Source organism: Eulemur rufifrons, chromosome 19, assembly GCF_041146395.1.
Source record: "Eulemur rufifrons isolate Redbay chromosome 19, OSU_ERuf_1, whole genome shotgun sequence".
Lineage (NCBI taxonomy): Eukaryota > Metazoa > Chordata > Mammalia > Primates > Lemuridae > Eulemur > Eulemur rufifrons.
Window position 1 is genome coordinate 67,693,187 of NC_091001.1, and position 22,414 is coordinate 67,715,600.

At 34.8% G+C, this 22,414-nt stretch overlaps 1 protein-coding gene across 2 annotated transcripts in view; it reads left to right on the plus strand.

Annotated features, from left to right (window-relative positions):
- The window catches only part of XPO1 (exportin 1), a 45,269-nt gene that overhangs the window by 16,058 nt on the left and 6,797 nt on the right, over positions 1-22,414 (plus strand). The window contains exons 5-19 of one of the 2 annotated variants that reach the window (XM_069495033.1): positions 12,243-12,304; positions 12,527-12,571; positions 13,694-13,875; positions 14,727-14,775; positions 14,852-14,971; positions 16,150-16,278; positions 16,957-17,115; positions 18,095-18,292; positions 19,453-19,591; positions 19,789-19,970; positions 20,056-20,212; positions 20,292-20,455; positions 20,739-20,873; positions 21,222-21,405; positions 22,206-22,312. In XM_069495033.1, coding sequence (XP_069351134.1) covers positions 12,243-12,304; positions 12,527-12,571; positions 13,694-13,875; positions 14,727-14,775; positions 14,852-14,971; positions 16,150-16,278; positions 16,957-17,115; positions 18,095-18,292; positions 19,453-19,591; positions 19,789-19,970; positions 20,056-20,212; positions 20,292-20,455; positions 20,739-20,873; positions 21,222-21,405; positions 22,206-22,312 — 2,012 coding nt within the window. The remainder of the gene's footprint in view (positions 1-12,242; positions 12,305-12,526; positions 12,572-13,693; positions 13,876-14,726; positions 14,776-14,851; positions 14,972-16,149; positions 16,279-16,956; positions 17,116-18,094; positions 18,293-19,452; positions 19,592-19,788; positions 19,971-20,055; positions 20,213-20,291; positions 20,456-20,738; positions 20,874-21,221; positions 21,406-22,205; positions 22,313-22,414) is intronic. The other variant, XM_069495034.1, reaches the window with a different exon arrangement.

The window sequence follows — 22,414 nt, forward strand, 5'->3', positions numbered from 1 at the left end:
AAAAGAGAGATAATGTATCGGCATTAAACTAGGTATATGTAAGCAGAGCTTCATGAGCCAAAAGAACAGAATGATGACCAAGTTGAGCTCTTCAGGCAAGCTTCATCCATACAAGTGGAAAGAAATACTTGGTATATTTTAAAGGAAGGATAGGTCTGGCTGCATAAACAGCATGCCAAAATTAGATTTCTGTGATTTTTCCAATGTAGCATTTCTGTTATCTACTTTTAGGTTCTTGTCCATAGCATATGTTAATTTTTCCACATTCCTTTTAAAGTAATGGCATTTTCAATTTGGGCCTTTTGTCAAAAGTAACTTTGCCAAGAAAATGTGATAATTATTGACTGGGTTAGATGTCCCTGGCTGTGTGTTAGTTATTGACTGGGTTAGATGTCTCTTGTTGTGTGTTATACCTTAGTGTATCCTGGACCAGTGGGTCACAAAAGGTGAAATTTCCAGGAGTAAAAGATGTATATAGATAATAATTAGCAAGTAAGGACATTTCATTTTAAAAAAGACATTTTACTAACAAGAGAAAGGAACATATAAAACATTTAAATAAATTCAGGTTTGTGTTATATAAAATTTGCTACATTGCTCTGATTCTCATTTAGCTTTAGACTAGAAATACTTGTCTAATTTGTTATGTTTTTTATGTGTTGTTTTTGGCTCTCCCTTCCCTAAATCATACTTGGCTCTTTTTCGTACTCCTCTTTCCCCTTATTGCTTAACTATAAGCTCCATGATATCAGGGATCATAATATGTCTTTGTTCCATTCTTACTGCTTGGTTTGTAGGTGCTCAATATATAATTATTTAATGTATTGTTAATACTGAGTTAGTGTTTGTCAGTTTAATTCATTACTTTAAGAGCATTAAGACTTTCTAAATATTTTTGTTCTTATGTGTGTAATATATATGTAATTAATATGTCAGGTTAAGTTATTACAGGCTAAAGATGGTAAATTTATTTTATTTAAAAAACGTTTTTTTTTTGAGACAGTGTCTGGTTCTGTTGCCTGGGGTAGCCTGATGCCATGGCTGTTAGCCTAGCTCACAGCAACCTCAAACTCCTGGGCTCAAGGGATCCTCTTGCCTCAGCCTCCTGAATAGCTGGGACTACAGGCACTTGCCACCATGCCCAGCTAATTTTTTGTTTCTATTTTTAGTTGCCTGGCTAATTTCTTTCTATTTTTAGTAGAGAAGGGGTCCCACTCTTGCTCAGGCTGGTCTTGAACTCCTGACCTCAAGCGATCCTCCTGCCTCGGCCTCCCAGAGTGCTAGGATTACAGGCGTGAGCCACCACGCCCGGCCAAAAGATGGTAAATATTTTTGATTTAAGGAAGGTGAAGGGGAAATTTTGATAGGTTAAGTGGAAGAATTTCCAAGTAAGTAGGGGTTGTCATTCACTGAACTCTTAAAGGTACTCTAGGATTGTCAGTGGTGTTGATTCTCTATCTTAACTGCATATCAGAGTAATGATTCAGATAATTCCCATTCCTTTCTAAAAAAAAAAAAAAATGGCACTTAGAAAATTCAAATGGTAAAGGGGGAGAAGCCTCCTCTGTTCCTCTCTGGGGAAAAAAAAATGACACTCTATATACTTTTTATTTAAATTAAGGGGATTATGTTTTAATCTGTTAATACATATGGTTTATAGATCATTTCATAAATAGATACAAACTTGCTGACATTGAAGAGAAGTGGTGAATTTCTGGAAAAAAAAAAAAGTAGTCCAAAATGATAAGGTCATAATTGGAAGTTTGGAACATTTTAGAAATTTGGATATTTAAAAGTAGTTGGGGCCAGGGTGGGGTTTCTCAGGCCTGTAATCCTAGCACTCTGGGAGGCTTAGAAGTCCGAGACCAGCCTGAGCAAGAGCCAGATCTCATCTCTACAAAAAATACAAAATTTAGCTGGGCGTGGTGGCTCATGCCTATACTCCCAGTTTCCTAGGAGGCTAAGGCAGGGGAATAGCTTCAGCCCAGGAGTTTGAGGTTGCAGTGAATTAGCCACTGCACTCTAGCCAGCGTGACAGAACGAGAGACTCTGTCTTAAAAAAAAAAAGTAGCTGGGCCATTGAAATTTCTTAGTTGTACAGGTGCGTGTCTTAATTCAGAAGTTGACAGACCAAAACTGGTGACACATAAAGTTTTATTTAGTGCTCTCCATTGAAGTGGGACACACGTGGTACATTAATTAGCAGCTGTTTTACCTCTTTGAATTTTTGATTTGTATTGCAAGGTTTTGGAGGTTAAAATTAATGTGTACAAAGCCTTGTGTTTCCTATGTGCTGAATATGAATAAACAGCATGCGTATTGCCAGCCTTTTTAAATGAAATATCTGCATTTTGCCAAATAACTGTATACCAGTCTCAAATTATCTTGAATATTCTCTAATAGTTTTCTAACTGGGCTAACACCTACTTTTGTGTGTCTTTACAATTTATTCACCACAGAGTCTGATATTTTTAAAAACAGAACTAATCTGGTCACTTCTGCTTAAGATCTCCTATTGTACTGAATGAAGATCAGTTATTTAATGTGTTGCCTTTAATTGATACTGGCCTTTTATAATTCTTTGCATTTGACTTTTTAAGCTTTATTGAGGTATAATTGACATACACAATGACTTGCATATATTTTGGTAAGTTTTGTCTCATGCATGCGTCCATGAAACAACTACTGTAACTAAAGATCTGTCTCTTTGTGATTACTTTCTCCTTCACTGCTCCCCCCATGTGCTTGCTGTCACTTATTTGATTAGCTAAGAAAGAATGGAGTGGCTGGTTTTGGTTTATGTTTAATTGCCCAACTGTTTTCCAAAATGTTTGTATCATTTTACCATCTCACCAGCAGTGTATGGGTATGCTTCACATCCTGGCCAACACTTGGTATGGTCAGCGTTTTTAATTCTGGCCATTATAGTGAGTATATAATGGTATCTCAATGTGGTTTTAATTTCCATTTCCCAAATGAGTAATATTGTGTATCCTTTCACTTCACCCGTATGTGTTCTTTGCTTTGCCAGTATGTTCTTGGTGAAGTGTCTGTTCAACTATTTTCCTCAGTTTTTTGGGGCGGGGGGGTCTGTTTCCTTATTGAGATCTAAGTGTTCTTTGTATTGTAGATATGCGTATTGTGTCAAATATATGTTTTGCAGGTGTTTTTTTCCTGTGGCTTTTTTTTCCTTCCTTCCTTCCTTTTTTTTTTTTTTTTTTTTTTTTTTAGAAATAGGATCTCACTCTGACACTCAGGCTGGAGTGCAGTGACAAGATCAAAGCACACTGCAGCCTTGGAGTCCCGAGCTCCAGTGATCATCCTGCCTCAGCTTTGTGAGTTGCTAGGATTACAGTTGTGAGCCACCATGCTCAGCTGCTTTTTCATTTTTGTAATGTAGGCTTTTTAAAAGTTTTAAATACTAAGTCCAATTTATTGATTTTTTTTTTTTTCCCCTGGTGTTCATCATTTTTGTGTTGTATTTAAGAAATCTTTGTCATTCAAAAAGGTCACTAAGATTTTTCTATTATTTTCTTCTAGAACCTTTATCGTTTTAGCTCTTGTATTAAGATCTATGATTCATTTACTTAATTTTGGCATATGGTGTGAGGTGTACTTTTTTTTTTTTCCCCCACATAGACTCTGATGTTCAGCACCATTTATTGGAAGGATTATTTCTGTCTACCCTTGAATTTCTTTCCTGCTGTTGATAAATCAGTTGACCATATATGTTTGGACCCATTTACTCCATCACCTGTCTTTAACCTAATATCACACTGTCTTAATTACTGGGCTAAGTCTTGAAATCAGTGTCCTCTAACTTTATTTTCAAAATTTTGGCTGTTCCTTGCCTTTCCATAAAAAGTTTAGAATTACCTGGCAAATGGTGACAAAAATTGCTGAAATTGTGGTTCAGATTGCACTGGATCTATGGATCCAGTTGGAGAGACTTGACAATAAAAATCTCTCTTCGTTTATTTTTAGGTTTTTTTTTTTTTTAACTGTAGCAGTTTTGTGGTCTTTGATAATCTTACGTCAGATTTCACTCTTAAGCATTTCATGTTTTTTCTTGCTATTACAAATGGTATTTTTGCATCAATTTCTGATTATTTATTGTATATAGAACTGCCATTGTTCATTTATCCCGTGAGCAGGAGTTTACTCTAGCTATTCAAAGCTCACTTCAAACTCACTTTCCTACCCATTGTTAGAAATCATCTCACTTCTGTAAATGCTCTTGGAACTTACTGTGCCACTTACTTAGCTTGTGTTACGCGCCCCCCCCACCCCCCGCATGTTGTTTAGTCTTTTCATAGCTCCTTGAGTATTTAGTTCACAGCAGAAACCCTACTTCATAATTTCCTTAAAGTATTTATAAGACTAGGTGATCTCTAAGTCTCCTGACAGGCTGATTATTCCAGTGATAATTATTATAAGTTGATAGTGTTACTCCCTATTGAACAGAGATGATTGTTTCCTTTTTTGGTGATTTTTCAAAAAAAATGTTAAGTTTTGGGCTCTTAAGCCCTTGTGTCTAAAGAAAATCCATGAGAAATCCCACAGTATACAGTGTTTTGAGAAGGGAACAAACACTTTCATCAGTCTAATTTGAGAGACTGACAGGCATTCCTATTCATATTTTTTCTCAGTATAATAAAGGAAAAATAATGCTTATTAAATATACATATCTAAAAGAAACCAGGCAGTATTTTCAAGCTGTTCTATTACTTTTCTTCATCATATATAGTGGACAGGAACAATTTTTCTACCACTTCTACATACTAGCTTCTGGTTAACATAACAATTTGGTCCCTACCAAGTATCTTGATTATGTGAAACTTCCAGAAGAGGCCTATACTTGAGACCTAACAATGCTTAATCCTTAGCTTGCATCCATGCAGCAACAGGAGACAGAAGCCACCTACAGACAGACTTTTAAAAGGGGTCATATAAACTTGATTTTTTGGTAATCTGTTGCAAAAATTGTTGGATGTTTAATAAAATTATTTTTGCTGTTATAAAGTATATGTAACTATTTACCATTTTAATCTTTTATAAATGTGTAACTTAGTGGCCTTAGGTACATTGACAATATCTGTATTACTGTTTATCTCCAGAATTTTTTTATCAGCCCTTATTAAAAGTTTGTACCCATTAAACAATAACTTCCCATTACTCTCTCCCTCCAGCGCAAAGTAACCACTGTTCTACTTTCTGTCTCTGTGAGTTTGCCTATTGTGGGTACCTTATGTAAGTGGAATCACACAGTATTTGTCCTGTGTCTGGCTTATTTGACTTAGCATGTGTTTTGAAGGTTCATACATGTTACAGCATGTATCAGAATTTCATTCCCTCTTGAAGGCTGGATAATATTCCAATGTGCATACATATCACATTTCTTTTATGTATTCATCTGTTGATGGACATTTGGGGTTATTTTCCCGTTTGGGCTATTGTGAGTAATGCTGCTATAAATTTTTTTTTTTTTTTTTTTTTTTTTTGTTGAGACAGAGTCTCACTTTGTTGCCCAGGCTAGAGTGAGTGCCATGGCGTCAGCTTAGCTCACAGCAACCTCAGACTCCTCGGCTTAAGCGATCCTACTGCCTCAGCCTCCCGAGTAGCTGGGACTACAGGCATGCGCCACCATGCCCGGCTAATTTTTTCTATATAGATTTTTAGTTGTCCATATAATGTCTTTCTATTTTTAGTAGAGACGGGGTCTCACTCAGGCTGGTCTCGAACTCCTGACCTTGAGCGATCCACCCGCCTCGGCCTCCCAGAGTGCTAGGATTACAGGCGTGAGCCACCGCGCCCGGCCCTGCTATAAATTTTAATGAAATTTTAATTGCTCCGTACCTTTGAGTTCTTGTTCAATATCTGAGGCCATAGACATCCATTTAAGAATGATGAATGTTGATTTAGATCCATTTCTCTTAAGTTTATCATTTGATTCTAGCCTATCTCTGGGAACCTTAGGTTAAAAACTCTTGATTCTTAAGCTATTTGTCTTCCTTTTGGCTCTTTGTTCTCATGATGATTTCATTGAAGAGTAGGAACAATATTCTGCAACCTTGGACATGCAGGTAAAGACAATAGATAACTATATTAGTGACCATCTTTCTGAAAAATAATCTTGGTGGTATAAATGGACTGATGTTTGTGATAATCGTTTAAGTTCTCTGTGGTTTTGAGGTAAGAATGTACCAAATTTACATTTCTATAGCTTATAGAGTAAACAAATATTTAAAGTGAAATTGATAGAGTACTTGAAGTATTTCAAAGTGGTTGGAACTAGATTGAACTCTTTTCCCCTCGCCCCATTTGTAGTTTACATTTGTTATAGTTAGTTAAGGCTTTCCATTTTCTGTGGTACAGGTTGGCTGCCCCTTATCCAAAATGCTTGGGACCAGAAGTGTTTGAGATTTTGGGCTTTTTTGGATTTTGGAATATTTGCATTATATTGGTTGAGCATCCCAAATCCAAACTGCTCCAATGACCATTTTGGGTGTCAGGTTGGTTCTCAAAAAGTTTCAGATTTGAGCATTTCAAATTTGGGATGCCCAACCTGTATATGAAAATCTGCTACTGTGAAGGAGAGAAATTGGAATGTACAACGTTTTAACTCATGCTTTATAAGAACTTATCTGGGGATGTGTTTATTTCTTAATAGGGTTGAAATCCTGTATTTGGTTAAAAACTTGTCCCTGACTAGATAGGATATTAATTTATAACTAAATGACTTAAATTTTGAAGGGGGTAGAGTTTTGTTTCCATGAGAATGTGGCACAGTTTGTATTGATTTGTTCTCAATATTTTAATGGGTTTTTGTGAATCTTTCATATAAAAATCTGGTTCAGTAATGCATGTCTTTTAGCCAGTATCCAGTATGTACAAGACATTTCTGGGGGACAAGATTATTACTACTATTTAAATAACTTACAAATATGTGCGTCTTCTGAGACATCATGGGATATATTTAAATCTCATCTTTTTAGCTTACTAACGTTGATAATACTCAGGTACAAGTTTATATTGACCATTTGACGTTGCTGTGTTTTTATTTGAAATTTTTCTTGAGATTGAGAAAATAGTTGGATTATAAAGACTACATGCATAAAACCCTTGGGTTTAGAAAATTTACATGTCCTAACTACTTTCTAATGACTATCTAGGCATTTTTACAGTTGTATGTCATCTTTTGAATAAATTTTGTATGGTTGGTTTTTCAAAAAAAAAAAAAAAATAATAATAATAACTTTCCATAAAAGCAATTAGAAAGTTTAGTCTACCAGCCGGCCTGGTGGCTCACGCCTGTAATCCTTAGCATTCTGGGAGGCCGAGGTGGGAGGATTGCTCGAGGTCAGGAGTTCGAGACCTGCCTGAGCAAGAGCGAGACCCCATCTCTACTAAAAAGAGAAAGAAATTATCTGGCCAACCAAAAATATATATAGAAAAAATTAGCCGGGCATGGTGGCGCATGCCTGTAGTCCCAGCTACTCAGGAGGCTGAGGCAGGCAGAAGGATTGCTTAAGCCCAGGAGTTCGAGTTTGCTGTGAGCTAGTCTGACGCCATGGCACTCTAGCCCAGGCAACAGAGTGAGACTCTGTCTCAAAAAAGAAAGAAAGAAAGAAAGTTTAGTCTACCAACTTTGGAGGTGAATTTTTCTCTTTTTCTTTCTCCTTTTTCTTTTTGGAGATGGTGTCACTCTGTTGCCTGGGCTAGAGTGCAGTGGCTAGTTCACTGCGACCTGAAACTCCTGGGCTGAAGCAATCCTTCTGTCTCAGCCTCCCGAGTAGCTTGCGCCACCTTGCCTGGTTAATTTTTCTGTTTTGTGTAGACTCTTGCTCAGACTGGTCTTGAACTCTCCTGACTTCAGGTTATCCTCCTGCCTCAGCCTTCCAGAGTGCTAGGATTACAGGCATGAGCCATCATGGCTTGATTTTTTTCTTGATATTAGTAAGAATAGGCTCTCGGAGCACTGTGTGGTTCTAAGAATGCTAAGTCAGTGTACAAATCCATTGAAAATCCTGGTGACATAGTAACCATTGGAAGATAATAGCACTTAACAAAGACACACAGCTTCAGTGAGAGCTTTTCATTGAAATATTTTTAATTTTTATGTCATTTTCCCTACGTTTTATATGAAGTTTTTCAAGGAAGAGCTTAGAAAGCTACTGGAAGAAATACCTCAATTTCACATAAGCTTTATGAATAGTTGACCAAAAGATTAAAATTTCAGATCATTTTCTGTTAAATCTCACAAGCTGAGCTATTTCTGCTACTTATAAACACTTGGACTTTCTGCTTTGATATGTATTACATCACTGCTGTTTTATTTTTTTAAAGTGTAGTTTGCAATTGGAAAATTATTCTTAATCGAGCTGCTTTTATTTTTTTATTTTTCGGTAAATCAAGAGGAAGGGATTTGGAAAATGAGTTATGATACTTGATCAAATAAGCCTTGTACTTAACAATAGGAGAATCTACATAGACACTTTATGCAGAGCAGTACTTGATTAAAAGAGTTATGGTTTATGTATAGCTTTGGTGGTTTGAGAGGCTATAGGAGTACTGATTGTAGAGTGCCATTAAGTTGAGACTTTTTAGTGCAAGAAACCCTTTAGTTTTTGACCAGTTATTTCATTTTTTACCCCAGTTTTCATCTTTTGCCCTTTGCCCCATCTACAAGTAAATTTTATTTATTAATTGACAGGGTCTTGCTTGGTTGCTCAGGCTGGAGTGCAGTGGCACGGTCATAGCTCACTGTAACCTTGAACTCCTGGGTTCAAGCAATCTTCCTGAGTAGATGGGACTACAGGCATGTGCCACCATCCCAGGCTAAGTTGTTTTTTTTGGGGGGTTAGAGACATGGTCTCAGCTGTGTTGGCCAGGCTGGTCTTGAACTCCTGGCCTCAAGCAATTCTCCCCCTTTGGCCTTTGAAAGTGCTGGGATTATAGGCATGAGCCACTATGCCTGGCCAAGCTTTCAATTTTCAAACAAGGGAAGAGTTTCCTAGTCCCCTTTACTCCCTTGAAATAGGGACAGTCCCATTCTGAAAAACAAATTATAAACCATGATCATTAATGAAAATTTTGAAGAGGAAAGGACAAGATCCTGTGGCCACTGTTCCTGGCTACAAGTGAATTTTAGAAGCCTCTGAAAGGAGGGAAAAGGTACTTTAATTCAGCAGTCCCCAACCTTTCTGGCACCAGGGACTGGTTTTATGGAAGACAGTTTTTCCATGGATGGGGGTGGGGCGATCATTTTAGGATGATTCAAGTGCATTATATTTATTGTGCGGTCAAAACCATCTGCTCATGATAAATCTATATTTGCAGCCGCTCCCCAGCATTGCATCAGTGCCTCAGCTCCTCCTCAGATCATCAGGCATTAGATTCTCATAAGGAGTGCGCAACCTAGATCTCTCACATGCGCAGTTTACAGTAGGGTTCGAAGGTCTATGAGAATCTAATGCCTCCATTGATCTGACAGGAGGCAGCTCAGGCTGTAAATACAGATGGAGCTTTGTTTGCTTGCCTGCTGCTTACCCCCTGCTGTATGGCCCTTTTCCTTACAGGCCGAGGACTAATACCGAGAACTAATACCGGGAGTTGGGGAGGGCAGATTTATTTGATTAAATTGGTAATGAAAGAGTTGAAGGAGATGTTTGATCGTATTTTCTTTTTCCCTGAGCAAAGAAAAACCTCCAAATCATAAATGTTGTGTTTCAGTACTTTTACATCATCTTGTTCCTTATGGAAGATTTAGGATAAAGCTACTAAATGTTTTATAATACTGTATTGACAGTTATTTAATCTGAAAATAGGCTATATTTTTGTTTTTTATTAAATAATATGTTATGCATACTTGTATTAAGAGATTTTGGTGGGATGCTTATTCTACTTTTTAGAATCATCCTTTTATTTCTTTTTTAGGGGCTTTATTGATAGCAATTTACCTGTAAAGAACAGAAGAGTCAACACAACCAGAATTATTTTATTGTATTTAATGGACATTAAGGATACATAGAAATTAATTTGTAGTAAAATGTTACTGTAAGAGTGAGATTGTTGTATGAATTCCTCAAAGTAATTGTTACAAATTGGTGTTCAAATTCTCTATTTTTTGTTTAAAAAATTTATATTAAAAGTAGACCAAACTTTTTTGTATCCACATAGCATCTTTTGTTATTTTGAAGTAGAAAATTGCATGAAAGACTACAGAGTTTCCTGTACCCTTAAAACAGTTTATCCTAGTATTAACGATTTATATAACCATGGTACCATTATCAAAGCCAAAAAAATTAATGTTGGTTCAGTAGTATTAACTACAGACCTAATTTAAAATTTCACAAATTTTCCCTCTAATGTCCTTCTTCTGTTCTGTATTACATATAGTAGTTGTATTTCATTAGTCTCCTAATCTGTGATAGTTCTTAATTGTTCTTTTTCTTGTCTTTGACAATTTTTATGAATTCTGCTCTGTTGTTGTGTCAAATGTGTGTGTTTGGATTTGTGTGTTTTCTCATGTTTAGATTGAATGTCTACATTTTTTGGTGAGACTACCACAGAAGTGATTTTATGTCCTTCTCAGTCCATCATATGAAAGGGTCCATGTTGTCAACATGTCTTACTGCTCATTTATTATTAACTTTTATCACTTCATTATTATGATGGTGCCTGCTTGTTTTTAGTTTACAGAATTACGATTTTTCCCTTCATAATTGAGACATATCTTGGGAAGATAATTTGGGACTATGCAGATATTTCATTCCTCTTCAAATGTCTGCCCATTGGTTTTAGCACTCATTGATGCCTCTTGCAAGTTACTACTTTTTGCCTGACTTTTTACCTGACTTCTTAATATAAACAAGATAGTTTGCATTCACACATTCATTATACATGTTTGTAGCATAAAGTTACCATGCACATTGACATTACTTAACATTAGATTTTCATTATATAAATAAATAACCCTTGTTTGGCTTTATTATATTAATAAAATTTTTCTGCAATTAGGAAAGTGTTTTCATACTTAGTGTTTTTTAAAAATTTGTTTTGTTTTTATTTGGGACATTGGAAAAATGGCCAGTTTCATCACACACAGTAATAAAAATTGTATTTCTGAGTGCCAATGATGGAAGGGGAACCGTAGTTTAAAAGACTGAATTTAATACTTGAGCTCATGAAGATAACTGTATTAAGGTAGTTTTACAATCACATAAGCATTTTTTTGCCTTCGAGTTGGGTATATTTCCTGCTACTCATAATGGGTGTACTCCTTTAGCAATTTCCTTCTCAATGAAAATTTGAGTACGACATTCCAAATTTGTTAGATGGGGCTTGGGACAAACTCCAAATCCTTATCTGCATTTCTAAAATTCAGGAAGCTCAAGAAACTAAAAATCTTTGTAACTAAACTCATTTGGTTCCAAAGCCTAAATTTAACAGATGTGAGAGTATTTGGTAGTCCTTAATTCTACATTGTAAATATATTAATTTGTTCACTTCGGGATGCTGTCTCAGATCCTTTGGGTGTGTTAATGTAGGTACACCACACTAGTTTTCTTGAACAGTTTTTCTAAAAATTGAATATTCTGCGACAGTTTGACTCCTGTGATTTCAGATAGTAGATGCTCAACAAATTCTGAATGATACAGATTAAAATCAAAGGCAAGAGTAGGTTGTACCTTTAAGGTATCCTTAAGTAAAGAGCTTTAGGAGCATTAGAAACAAGAGCTTTTTCCTAATTCGATATTTTTCCTACATTATGTGTGTATATGGGGGGATTAAACATATATTTTTAGTATTAGCTTAATGTTACAATTAAAATAAATTGGAAAATGGTAATACAAACTTTTAACCCATAAAAATTATTTGATGTATGTGTTTATTTAAATGAACAATTCTTATTGGTTCCATGAGGTATATTTTTAAAATTACTGGTTGATGTACTTTACTGGTGTAGAATTGAAGAGTATCTTAGAAGACAGTAGTTAGTAACTGTTAAACCTGTATTCTATTAGAAGTTAATGAATAACCAAAAAATTTTTAAAGTATGAATAGTATACTAAATTTATTGGCATTTAAAAAAAAAAATGCCAAGATTGGTGATGGGGTTAGAGTGTATTACCTAATTTTACCCTGTCTTCCCCCAGCCTTTGGTACTGAAGATTTGTTAGCATGCTCTTATAAAAGCGTTAAACATTTTTTTATCCATTATGTGTAATTTTTTTTAATAGGAATAAAAAAATATGTTGTTGGCCTCATTATCAAGACGTCATCTGACCCAACTTGTGTGGAGGTAAGAACTTTTTTTGGAGAATATTGTGAGAGCATAAAATTATTTAAATATTGAGTCTTAACTAGAACCAACTTCTGTCAAAGACCCACAAACATATATATGCACAATCATTTACAGTAGAGCTGTAATCATTTGTTTCTCAAGAGGATTGTCTGTGTTTTAGCTATTTGTTATTATACCCACTTTAGGCCCTTGTTTAATTTAATCTTTTTCCCCCCTTAGAAAGAAAAGGTGTATATTGGGAAATTAAATATGATACTTGTTCAGGTAAGCTTTAACTTAATTCACTGTTTTCCTCAGCAGAATTATATGCTTCAATTGTGCTTGTTATTTGAAGAAACTGGTCAAACCTACTTTATGAAATAAAGTAGACTAGTATTTTACAGCAGTAGTGGTAGTCTAACAATAACTATAATAATAGGTGACCTGCTTTGTAGCATTTGAATTTGTTAATTTGGTGTGGTAGGAGTCATAATGTAAACCTATCATTATTACATGGTGGATTAGGCTCTGTTAGATTCTCAAATTTTTTCATCTGCCTGGTTCTGTGCATGTTTCCTTTCTGTGTGATCTCTCTCAATCCTTTAATGTCTGCATCCTTCTAATTGATATCCATACTTAGTCTTTTGCAAACTTTGCATATAGTCTAAAGTGAGAATTTTTATGTTTACCTTTTTTCTTTGGTATCACACAATTTTCCAGAGAATGTTCATTAGTGTATGAGGCAAAAAAATATGCCTTTTTATTTAAATAAGTTTTGGAAACATTAGGTTTCCCAAAACATTTGTGTATTCACTGATTTTTACTGGCTGTTATACTTGAGAGCTTTCTGTTGTTAGCCTGTGTCTGAAGTGGGGAGAGGGAGGAGAGTATAAAGAAGGGGGGTCCTGTTAGAGAATATCTAGAAAATCCCTACTATACAACCTAAATGTAGAAAGCTAAGGCAGTCCATCAGGCTTTTGGTAAAAGATTATTCAATCCTTGGTTGCAGTGCCTCCTTTTCATAAACTTATATGTCTGTATTTTGAGGCACAGATTTCATCCAATAAAAATCTGTCTTTATCACCGATAGTTAGATCTTTGAGTCTCCTAGGATAATTTACATATATCTGTCAGGCAAATATTGATATGAATACACAGCAGAGCGAGAATAGACCTTTAATTAAGATAATTGAAAAAGGGTTATGGGGTATGTATGACAGGATTTTTATCTATGTTTTATTTTCTACCCAGTATGGAATAGCGGGTGGCACATCTCCTGCCTCAATAAGGAGGGTAGCAAATGAAAAGTGATTGGTTTTTGCATTTATTAGTACACAATTTCTTTGAAGGTTGTTTTATTTGCCTTTGAAACTTGAAATGAAACTAACATTTCGTGTCTTTTTTTAGATACTGAAACAAGAATGGCCCAAACACTGGCCAACTTTTATCAGTGACATTGTTGGAGCAAGTAGGACCAGTGAAAGTCTTTGTCAGAATAATATGGTTATTCTTAAACTCTTGAGTGAAGAAGTATTTGATTTTTCTAGTGGACAGATAACCCAAGTGAAAGCTAAACATTTAAAAGACAGGCAAGTGATGATTTTGTTTTAGAATTTTAAAGTAGTATCTCAAACTCTTTCAAGTAATTTGGAAGTAAATTGTAAATATTCAAGGAAGTATGATTAGTAATAATTAAATTACTTGTGTTTTTTGATTACAAATTAAGAAACAGTTGTATAATGGGCCTAATCTAAATCTGGAGGGTTGAAATTATGTGAATTGTTTTGAGATGTCATACTTCTGGAGGATTTGCTTTACATGGTGAGATTTTAATATAATAGTTTCTAAGTGAATGATTTGTGTCTAAACGAAATTATTATTATTTCTTGTCAGTTCCCTATATCTAACACTGAGAACAGGACATACTCCCCTTAATAGTAAACAACCATGATAAACTATAGGTACATGGTACTTCTTCGATTTAATAAGCATTTGTCCTAGTCTTTAGGAATACAGCTAAGTTTTGCCTTTATGTATTCAGACCAGCTAAAGAATTTACAATTTTTCCTCTGGCTTATTACAAATGCACATATAGGAATTTAGATGTATCTACTGCCTTTTATTTTGGAGAGTTTTAAGTATCTCTATTAAAGACACTAGATTGATTGACGTGATAAGAGTAAGGATGACAAAACACCCAACTCCTCAGAAATGAAATTATGTGCTCTTGTAGCCGATTTTATAGGTGAGTTTTAAAAGAGTGATTATAGTTTTAACGGTTTGGTAGCTTTGATGTTATTGGTATTTTAAATGTGTTTAAATAGAAAGAAGTTGCTCGAGTCTTTGCTGAGCAGATTGCTGATACTTTAATCATTTTTATTATTAGTATGTAAATGTGATACTTATTTGTGTCTTCAAAATCTGATCTCTTTTCTTTTAGCATGTGCAATGAATTCTCACAAATATTTCAACTGTGTCAATTTGTGATGGTAAGTGCTTTTGATTTCACTTTTTAAAATAACAGTTACAGCAAAACAATTATTTACAGTTATATTTTTGTTACAGGAAAATTCTCAAAATGCTCCACTTGTACATGCAACCTTGGAAACGTTGCTCAGATTTCTGAACTGGATCCCACTGGGATATATTTTTGAGACCAAGTTAATCAGCACATTAATTTATAAGGTAGAATTAATATGTATCAGTTATGTTTATCACTGAATAGTCACATATATTTTCACTTGTAAAGCTCTTCTTTTCTGCATTTAAAGCCATAATGAAAAAAGAACTTTTCCATATTACGGCTAGTAATTGTTTGAAATGAGTTTTAAAATCTGGTGATTGTGCCACTTATGCCAGGTAATGTCATGAATTCAGTTTGAACAACTGTAAAGGATTTAATTAGATTGCCACCTTTTAGTTGAGTATCTAAGTTACAATGAGGTTAAGTGATTTGTACAGAAACAAAAAGTCTACATTTTACTTGATAATTTAAATCAGTATCATGTAATGCCTAAATTGTTCTTCCAGAGCTATCCCATTACCAATTGGTTGTATTATCTTTCTGGATGTTTTCTTGTTGGGTGTAATGAATAAATTATGTATTTAATTGGTACCTTACAAAAGTAACCATTATGACTTAACATCTTGAACTTTGTAATTCAGGGCCTGATAACGTGGATTTCTGATATTAGAGCCATTGTTTTATATATAGACAATTTATATAAAAACTTTTTTTTAACTATTGTCAGCAGTACTGCAAGAAACATTCTTGTTTACAGGAAACATTCTTGTAAATATTTATGCAATTGTCCATATGTTTACTTTATATAAATTTTTGCAAGTATAATTGTCAGGTCATTAGGTATGTCCATGTTTAAGGTTTTAATGTCTACTGAATTGTCATCCACAAACAGTTTGGCATTTGTATTCCTTCTCAACAATAGAATATAGAAGCCAATTTTCCCACAGCCATATTAATCCTAAGTATATTGGCCATGTCCTAAAATCCTAAGGAATCATAAATTTTGGGTCCTTTTTAAACAACACAGAAACTGTAATGTTCTTAAAAGGCATATAATAGATTCTAGGAAAGTTATTAAGCAATTTTGGTTTTTAGATGTCTGAGGACACATCAAAAGAAAGCACCATTTGCTCCTAAAGCCTTCATTGTATATTGGGTAGATAATGAAATTTCCTCAAAATATATGTGCAAAATACAACACATTTACCCACTTAACCTGTTTTGGGCTTGTATGCCTGTGTTCTTGATTGTTAAATCATTTCCTTTTTTTTAAATTCTGAATTTTAACTGTTTCAGGTCTTTTAATTTTATGCTCTCCCCCTCTCCCCCTTTTTAATAGTTCCTGAATGTTCCAATGTTTCGAAATGTCTCTCTGAAGTGCCTCACTGAGATAGCTGGTGTGAGTGTAAGCCAGTATGAGGAACAATTTGTAACGCTATTTACACTGACAATGATGCAGCTAAAACAGGTAATATAACACTGTTTTGAAAGAACTTGAACAATTTTAGTGCTTTAGAAAATGTTGGATTCCAGTTGAACTATTTTAACACAGTGTTAATAGATCAGCTGTAATGTGATTATATGTTAAAATATGTAGTAAGCTAGAAATTTTTATGAGCACTCTGAAAATTTCCTGAAATTAAGGTTTTGGGAATATCATGGCAATTTATTTCCACAGAATTGAGGAGCTTAGTCTTTTTGTAGAGATCTGACCAGACAATGGGAAGCCTAGGATCTGTTACAAGATCTACTTATGATAGTGCGTCTGAAGGAATTCTTTCCTGCACTCAGTTTGATTAGTTATCCAATAAGTGATGTAGAAGGTTATTCATAATATTACATCACTGTGTATGTTTGTGATCTGAATGAATTAACTGAATATTTTTACAGTTTAAATGTCACTGAGGAGGGAAACGTCTGATACAGGGGAAAATGCAAAGGAAGTAATAGAGGCCTTACTACCTGCAACATATTTTGAGGAAAAAAAATCTAGATCACATATATAAGAATAGGTGTACCAGACCCAGGAGTTCCATATGGTTTAATATTAACAAAAGGGTGTTGGAATCTTAAGGCTTTAAATGAATAGTGTCTTTTGTTGTTGGTTTCATAAAATGGAAACTATTAGTGCCCTTTTAACTTGCAGATGCTTCCTTTAAATACGAATATTCGGCTTGCATACTCAAATGGAAAAGATGATGAACAGAACTTCATTCAAAATCTCAGTTTGTTTCTCTGCACCTTTCTTAAGGAACATGGTCAACTTATAGAAAAAAGATTAAATCTCAGGGAAACACTCATGGAGGTAGGCTTTGTGAAGCCTTTGCTTCTGAAATTCTTCCTTACATAATAAAAACAATTGTTTAAAAAGTGTGCCTTCTAAAATGTATGTACCTTTTGAAATTTCTTCTTACCTGTTTACTTGCTCTGCATTATAAATAATGTTTGCGCTTTTGAATTGTAATTATAAGCCAAGTTTTCTGATTTTATGTTCTACATAAAGCTAAGACTAAAAATTTATAATCAAAACTAAATTACTAACAGGTATATTACATATGTCATTTAAGATGAAGTCCAAAGACCTTTTTATAAAACATTGAGGTGTAATTCATATAACAAATTTATCCATTTAAAAATATACAATTCATTGTCATATCAATGTATTCACAATGTTGTACAACCAGTAATATCTAGTTTTAAAATATTTTCATCACTGCAGAGACCCTGTACCCATGAAACACTCCTCCATGTGTTCTCCCCCCAGCTTCTGGTAACCATTAATTTGCTTTCTGTGTCTCTAGATTTACCAATTGTAAATACTTCATATAAACGTAGTCATACAATATGTGACCTTTTGTGTCTGGCTTCATTCACTTACCATGTTTTCAAGGTTTCTCAAAGCTGTATCCTATATCAATACTTCGTTCCTTATGTTGCTGAAAAATATTCCGTTATGAATATACCACATTTTGTTTATGCTTTCATCTGTTATGGACAATTTGGGTTGTTTCTACCTCTTAGCTATTGTTAGCAAAGGCCTTTTAAACTCCATACCTTTTTTAGGAGACTTGAGTAAAATATGTATATATGTAATCAGCAACTGTGTAAGAGGTTTGTTTCTGAAGTGTTTTAGGGCATGTCAGAAGAAGCTCATTGTGCTCCCAGGGAGTACACAGTTTATTTGGTGAATATTGAATTATTTTCCATTAAGATAACAAGTAAAAGGCAGTTTGAGGTTGGTTAATGTTTAAGAATTATTTTAATAGTTTTGGTCTTATATGTAGGCCCTTCATTATATGTTACTGGTGTCAGAAGTAGAAGAAACTGAAATCTTTAAGATTTGTCTTGAGTACTGGAATCATTTGGCTGCCGAACTCTATAGAGAGAGCCCATTCTCTACATCTGCCTCTCCATTGCTATCTGGAAGTCAACATTTTGATGTTCCTCCCAGGAGACAGCTGTATTTACCCGTATTATCCAAGGTAACAAAGTGGTTGGTTGAGTGCTCTTTTTGCTTGCTGTCATTTTGAGGGCTAAATGCAAATGCTTAACTTTTATATTTTGGCTAGTCTATCTAAATTAATGAGCTACAAAAAGAGAATCCAACGATTTCACTAATGTTGAAAACTAGAATATGAAAGGGATTGGGTTAAGGGTTTTGTTTTTCAAGAGTATGTTCCTTGTCCTAGCAGCATCAGCATCTCCTGTGATTCTGTAGGAAGGCAAATTCGGGCCGAGTGTCGTGGTTAATGCCTGTAATCTCAGCACTTCGGAGGTGAGGTGAGAGGATTACTTGAATCCAGGAGTTCAAGACCAGCCTCAATACCATAGTGAGACCCCCATCTCTACTAAAAATAGGAAAATTAGCCTGATTTATGGTGTGCACCTGTAGTCCCAGCTATTTGGGAGGCTGAGCCGAGAGAGGATTGCTTGGGCCCAGTAATTCGAGGTTGCAGCACCACTGTACTCCAGCCTGTGTGACAGAACAAGACTGTGTCTCTTTAAAAAAAAAAGAAAATTCGTTGATTACTGCCCCTCTCCCTGTCCCATCTGAATCAGAGTCTAGGAAGGAGACACAGGAAACTGTTGGAACAAAAGTTGGGTTTTTTCCATCACATTAAAACATGGGTTAAGCAATTTTTAAAGCTGTTGCTGTAGAGTTACATTTAACTTTTTTTTTTTTTTTTCCTGAGGCAGAGTCTCACTCTGGGTCACCCTGGGTAGAGTGCAGTGGTGTCCTCATAGTTCACTGCAACCTCAAACTCCTGGGATCAGGCGATTCTCCTGTTTCTGCCTCCCCAGTAGCTGGGACTGTAGGCATGTGCTACCATGCCCAGCTATTCTATTTTCTTGTATAGATGGGATCTTGCTCTTGCTCAGCTTGTCTCCTGGCCTCTGGCAGTCCTCCCGCTTCAGCTTCCCAAAGTGCTAGGATTACAGGTGTGAACCACCACACAAGGCCCAATTTTTTAAAAACATACATTTTATTCTTGAGGGAATCATACTGGCTGATGTAGTAATGTTGGGTACATACCATGAACTTTACTTTTTTTTTTTTTTTTTTTTTACTAAATTTCTACTTTTGACATGTTTGATTTCAATGATCTAAAGGATTTTCCTTGATTGGTTTATTGCTGAATAGGTCCGTCTATTGATGGTTAGTCGAATGGCTAAACCAGAGGAAGTACTGGTTGTAGAAAATGATCAAGGAGAAGTTGTGAGAGAATTCATGAAAGATACAGATTCCATAAATTTGTATAAGAATATGAGAGAAACATTAGGTAAGTTAGTAAATAGTATTAATCTTTACCTTTGTAAACCTATTTTGGGGTGGAAGTACTTGTAGGAAATGAGTTACACTTGGTTTCTGAATCTTTTAATAGCTGTCTTTATTAATATACTCTTTATTCCTTAGTGAAAATTATTTTACTCATTAAGTTTTGCATTCAAGACATCCAGAACTTTTTTTTCTTTGTAGTTTATCTTACTCATCTGGATTATGTAGATACAGAAAGAATAATGACTGAGAAGCTTCACAATCAAGTGAATGGTACAGAGTGGTCCTGGAAAAATCTGAATACATTGTGTTGGGCGATAGGCTCCATTAGTGGAGCAATGCATGAAGAGGATGAAAAACGATTTCTTGTTACTGTTATAAAGGTATGCAGGGGGATATGTATGAACTAGAACCAATAGATTGTATATTTTGTTAGGATAAATTATCTAAATTTGTCTTATTTTCCAGGATCTTTTAGGATTATGTGAACAGAAAAGAGGCAAAGATAATAAAGCTATTATTGCATCAAATATCATGTATATAGTAGGTCAATATCCCAGATTTTTGCGAGCTCACTGGAAATTTTTGAAGACTGTAGTTAACAAGCTGTTTGAATTCATGCATGGTAAATCTCTTCATTTAATACATTTTATTTTGTTTTTATTTTTGTTGGACAGAATAAACGAATGTTTTTGTTTTGTTAGAGACCCATGATGGAGTCCAAGACATGGCTTGTGATACTTTCATTAAAATAGCTCAAAAATGCCGCAGGCATTTCGTTCAGGTTCAAGTTGGAGAAGTAATGCCATTTATTGATGAGATTTTGAACAACATTAACACTATAATTTGTGATCTTCAGCCTCAACAGGTATGTAAAGCATTGAGCATATTTTTAGAGAGCAACCACTGTATGAATCAGAATTTATTAAGGACAATAGAGTGCCACTATTGGATTCAATACAGGTGTGTTTGGTCATGTTTCCATAGCAAGGTGCAGAAACTTGAAGTTTGTTAGGCTCTTGGGCTATGTTATATATACTGTTCCTAACAAACAAAAAGAGTTTCAATACATTTGCAAATTGTTTGTGTGTAGTTTTCCTTATTAAGATGTGTAAGGATATAAAAGTAAAAATGTCTGCTTTTTAAAATAGGTTCATACATTTTATGAAGCTGTGGGGTACATGATTGGTGCACAAACAGATCAAACAGTACAAGAACACTTGATAGAAAAATACATGCTACTCCCTAATCAAGTGTGGGATAGTATAATCCAGCAAGCAACCAAAGTAAGTTTTTTTTTTAATCTTTTAAAGTTCTAATGGGATTGAAGAAAACTGTTCTTTATGAAACTAGTGAATTCAGTATTTGTGGCATATATGCCTGATTGATAAGTGCTTTTATGTGTGGTTTTGCATATTAAATTGTCTTTAGTATATTTTTATTCTGTTTTGATTTTAAAATGAGACTGTTTTACTTCATTCTTAGGTACAGACAGGTAATGAAGACTTCTGTGTTTTACTATTTTGATTTATAGATATGATGGTGGTTTGGGGCAAGGGGGGTAGTGGTTTTGTTTTTATAATTACATGGATAAATCTCATTCGATAAATGGAATTTGCTTTTTTTCTTCTCAGAATGTGGATATACTGAAAGATCCTGAAACAGTCAAGCAGCTTGGTAGCATATTAAAAACAAATGTGAGAGCCTGCAAAGCTGTTGGACACCCCTTTGTAATTCAGCTTGGAAGGATTTATTTAGATATGCTTAATGTCTACAAGTGCCTCAGTGAAAATATTTCTGCAGCTATCCAAGCTAATGGTAGGTGATTCTGAATTTTTTTTTGTTGTCATTAAAAAACAGTTTGTCTCCATTATTGTTAATGATAGCCATGCCCAGTAATCAAGTGGTACAATTCTGAGTTGCTATATAAATAGCCATTCTAGGAAAGTAGAATTCCCATTTTGTTTTGAGGATAATCCTAATGTCTCCTGGATCTGTTACTAGTTTTGCAGTACAGAAAGGGATTGAGAATGTTTGGGAAGTATTGGTAATATCTAACCTCCTTAAAAAGATGAACAAGTTAGCCAAGAAAAAAAACTTGGCTAAGATTACAGAGCTAGTTGATAGAATGCAAGTCTTCTATCTGTACATTTTATTTATGTATTTATTTTAGTTGGCTTCATCTTCTAAATTTTCTTTTTCTTTTGTTGTTCTAATAGATGTAGAGGGTACAAGTTGAATTCCGTTACATGTATATATTGTATAGTGTAGAGGGTACAAGTTGAATTCCATTACATGTATATATTGCATAGTGGTGAATTCTTAAAGAATGTTGTATATATAACAAGTCAGTTTTACTTTACTGCCTTGGGTCAAGCATTCAGCATTTTTCACAGATTGGGATCAACCCTCCCATGTCCAAGATGACTAGACATTTTTAAAATGGTCGTACGCCCCCTTTCCCTTTTAACATTAGTCTTAAAGCTTATTTTTCCAATAAATTCTGTGTACTTTTGGCTTTAAGTTTTTTCATGGGAAGTTTGAAATAATTACATCTGAAGCACACTACTGTTGAATTTTAGTTGTCAAGTTAGGTTCCACTTGATTCTATTTTTTAGGTGAAATGGTTACAAAGCAACCACTGATTAGAAGTATGCGAACAGTAAAAAGGGAAACTTTGAAGTTAATATCTGGTTGGGTGAGCCGGTCCAATGATCCACAGATGGTAAGTGACAGATGTTTTGCTTACAATTTTTAATGTTGATGCTCCATTTTCTAGAATATGGTATATGTTGTTTATAAATGCATTTTGCTAACTTAAAGGTGA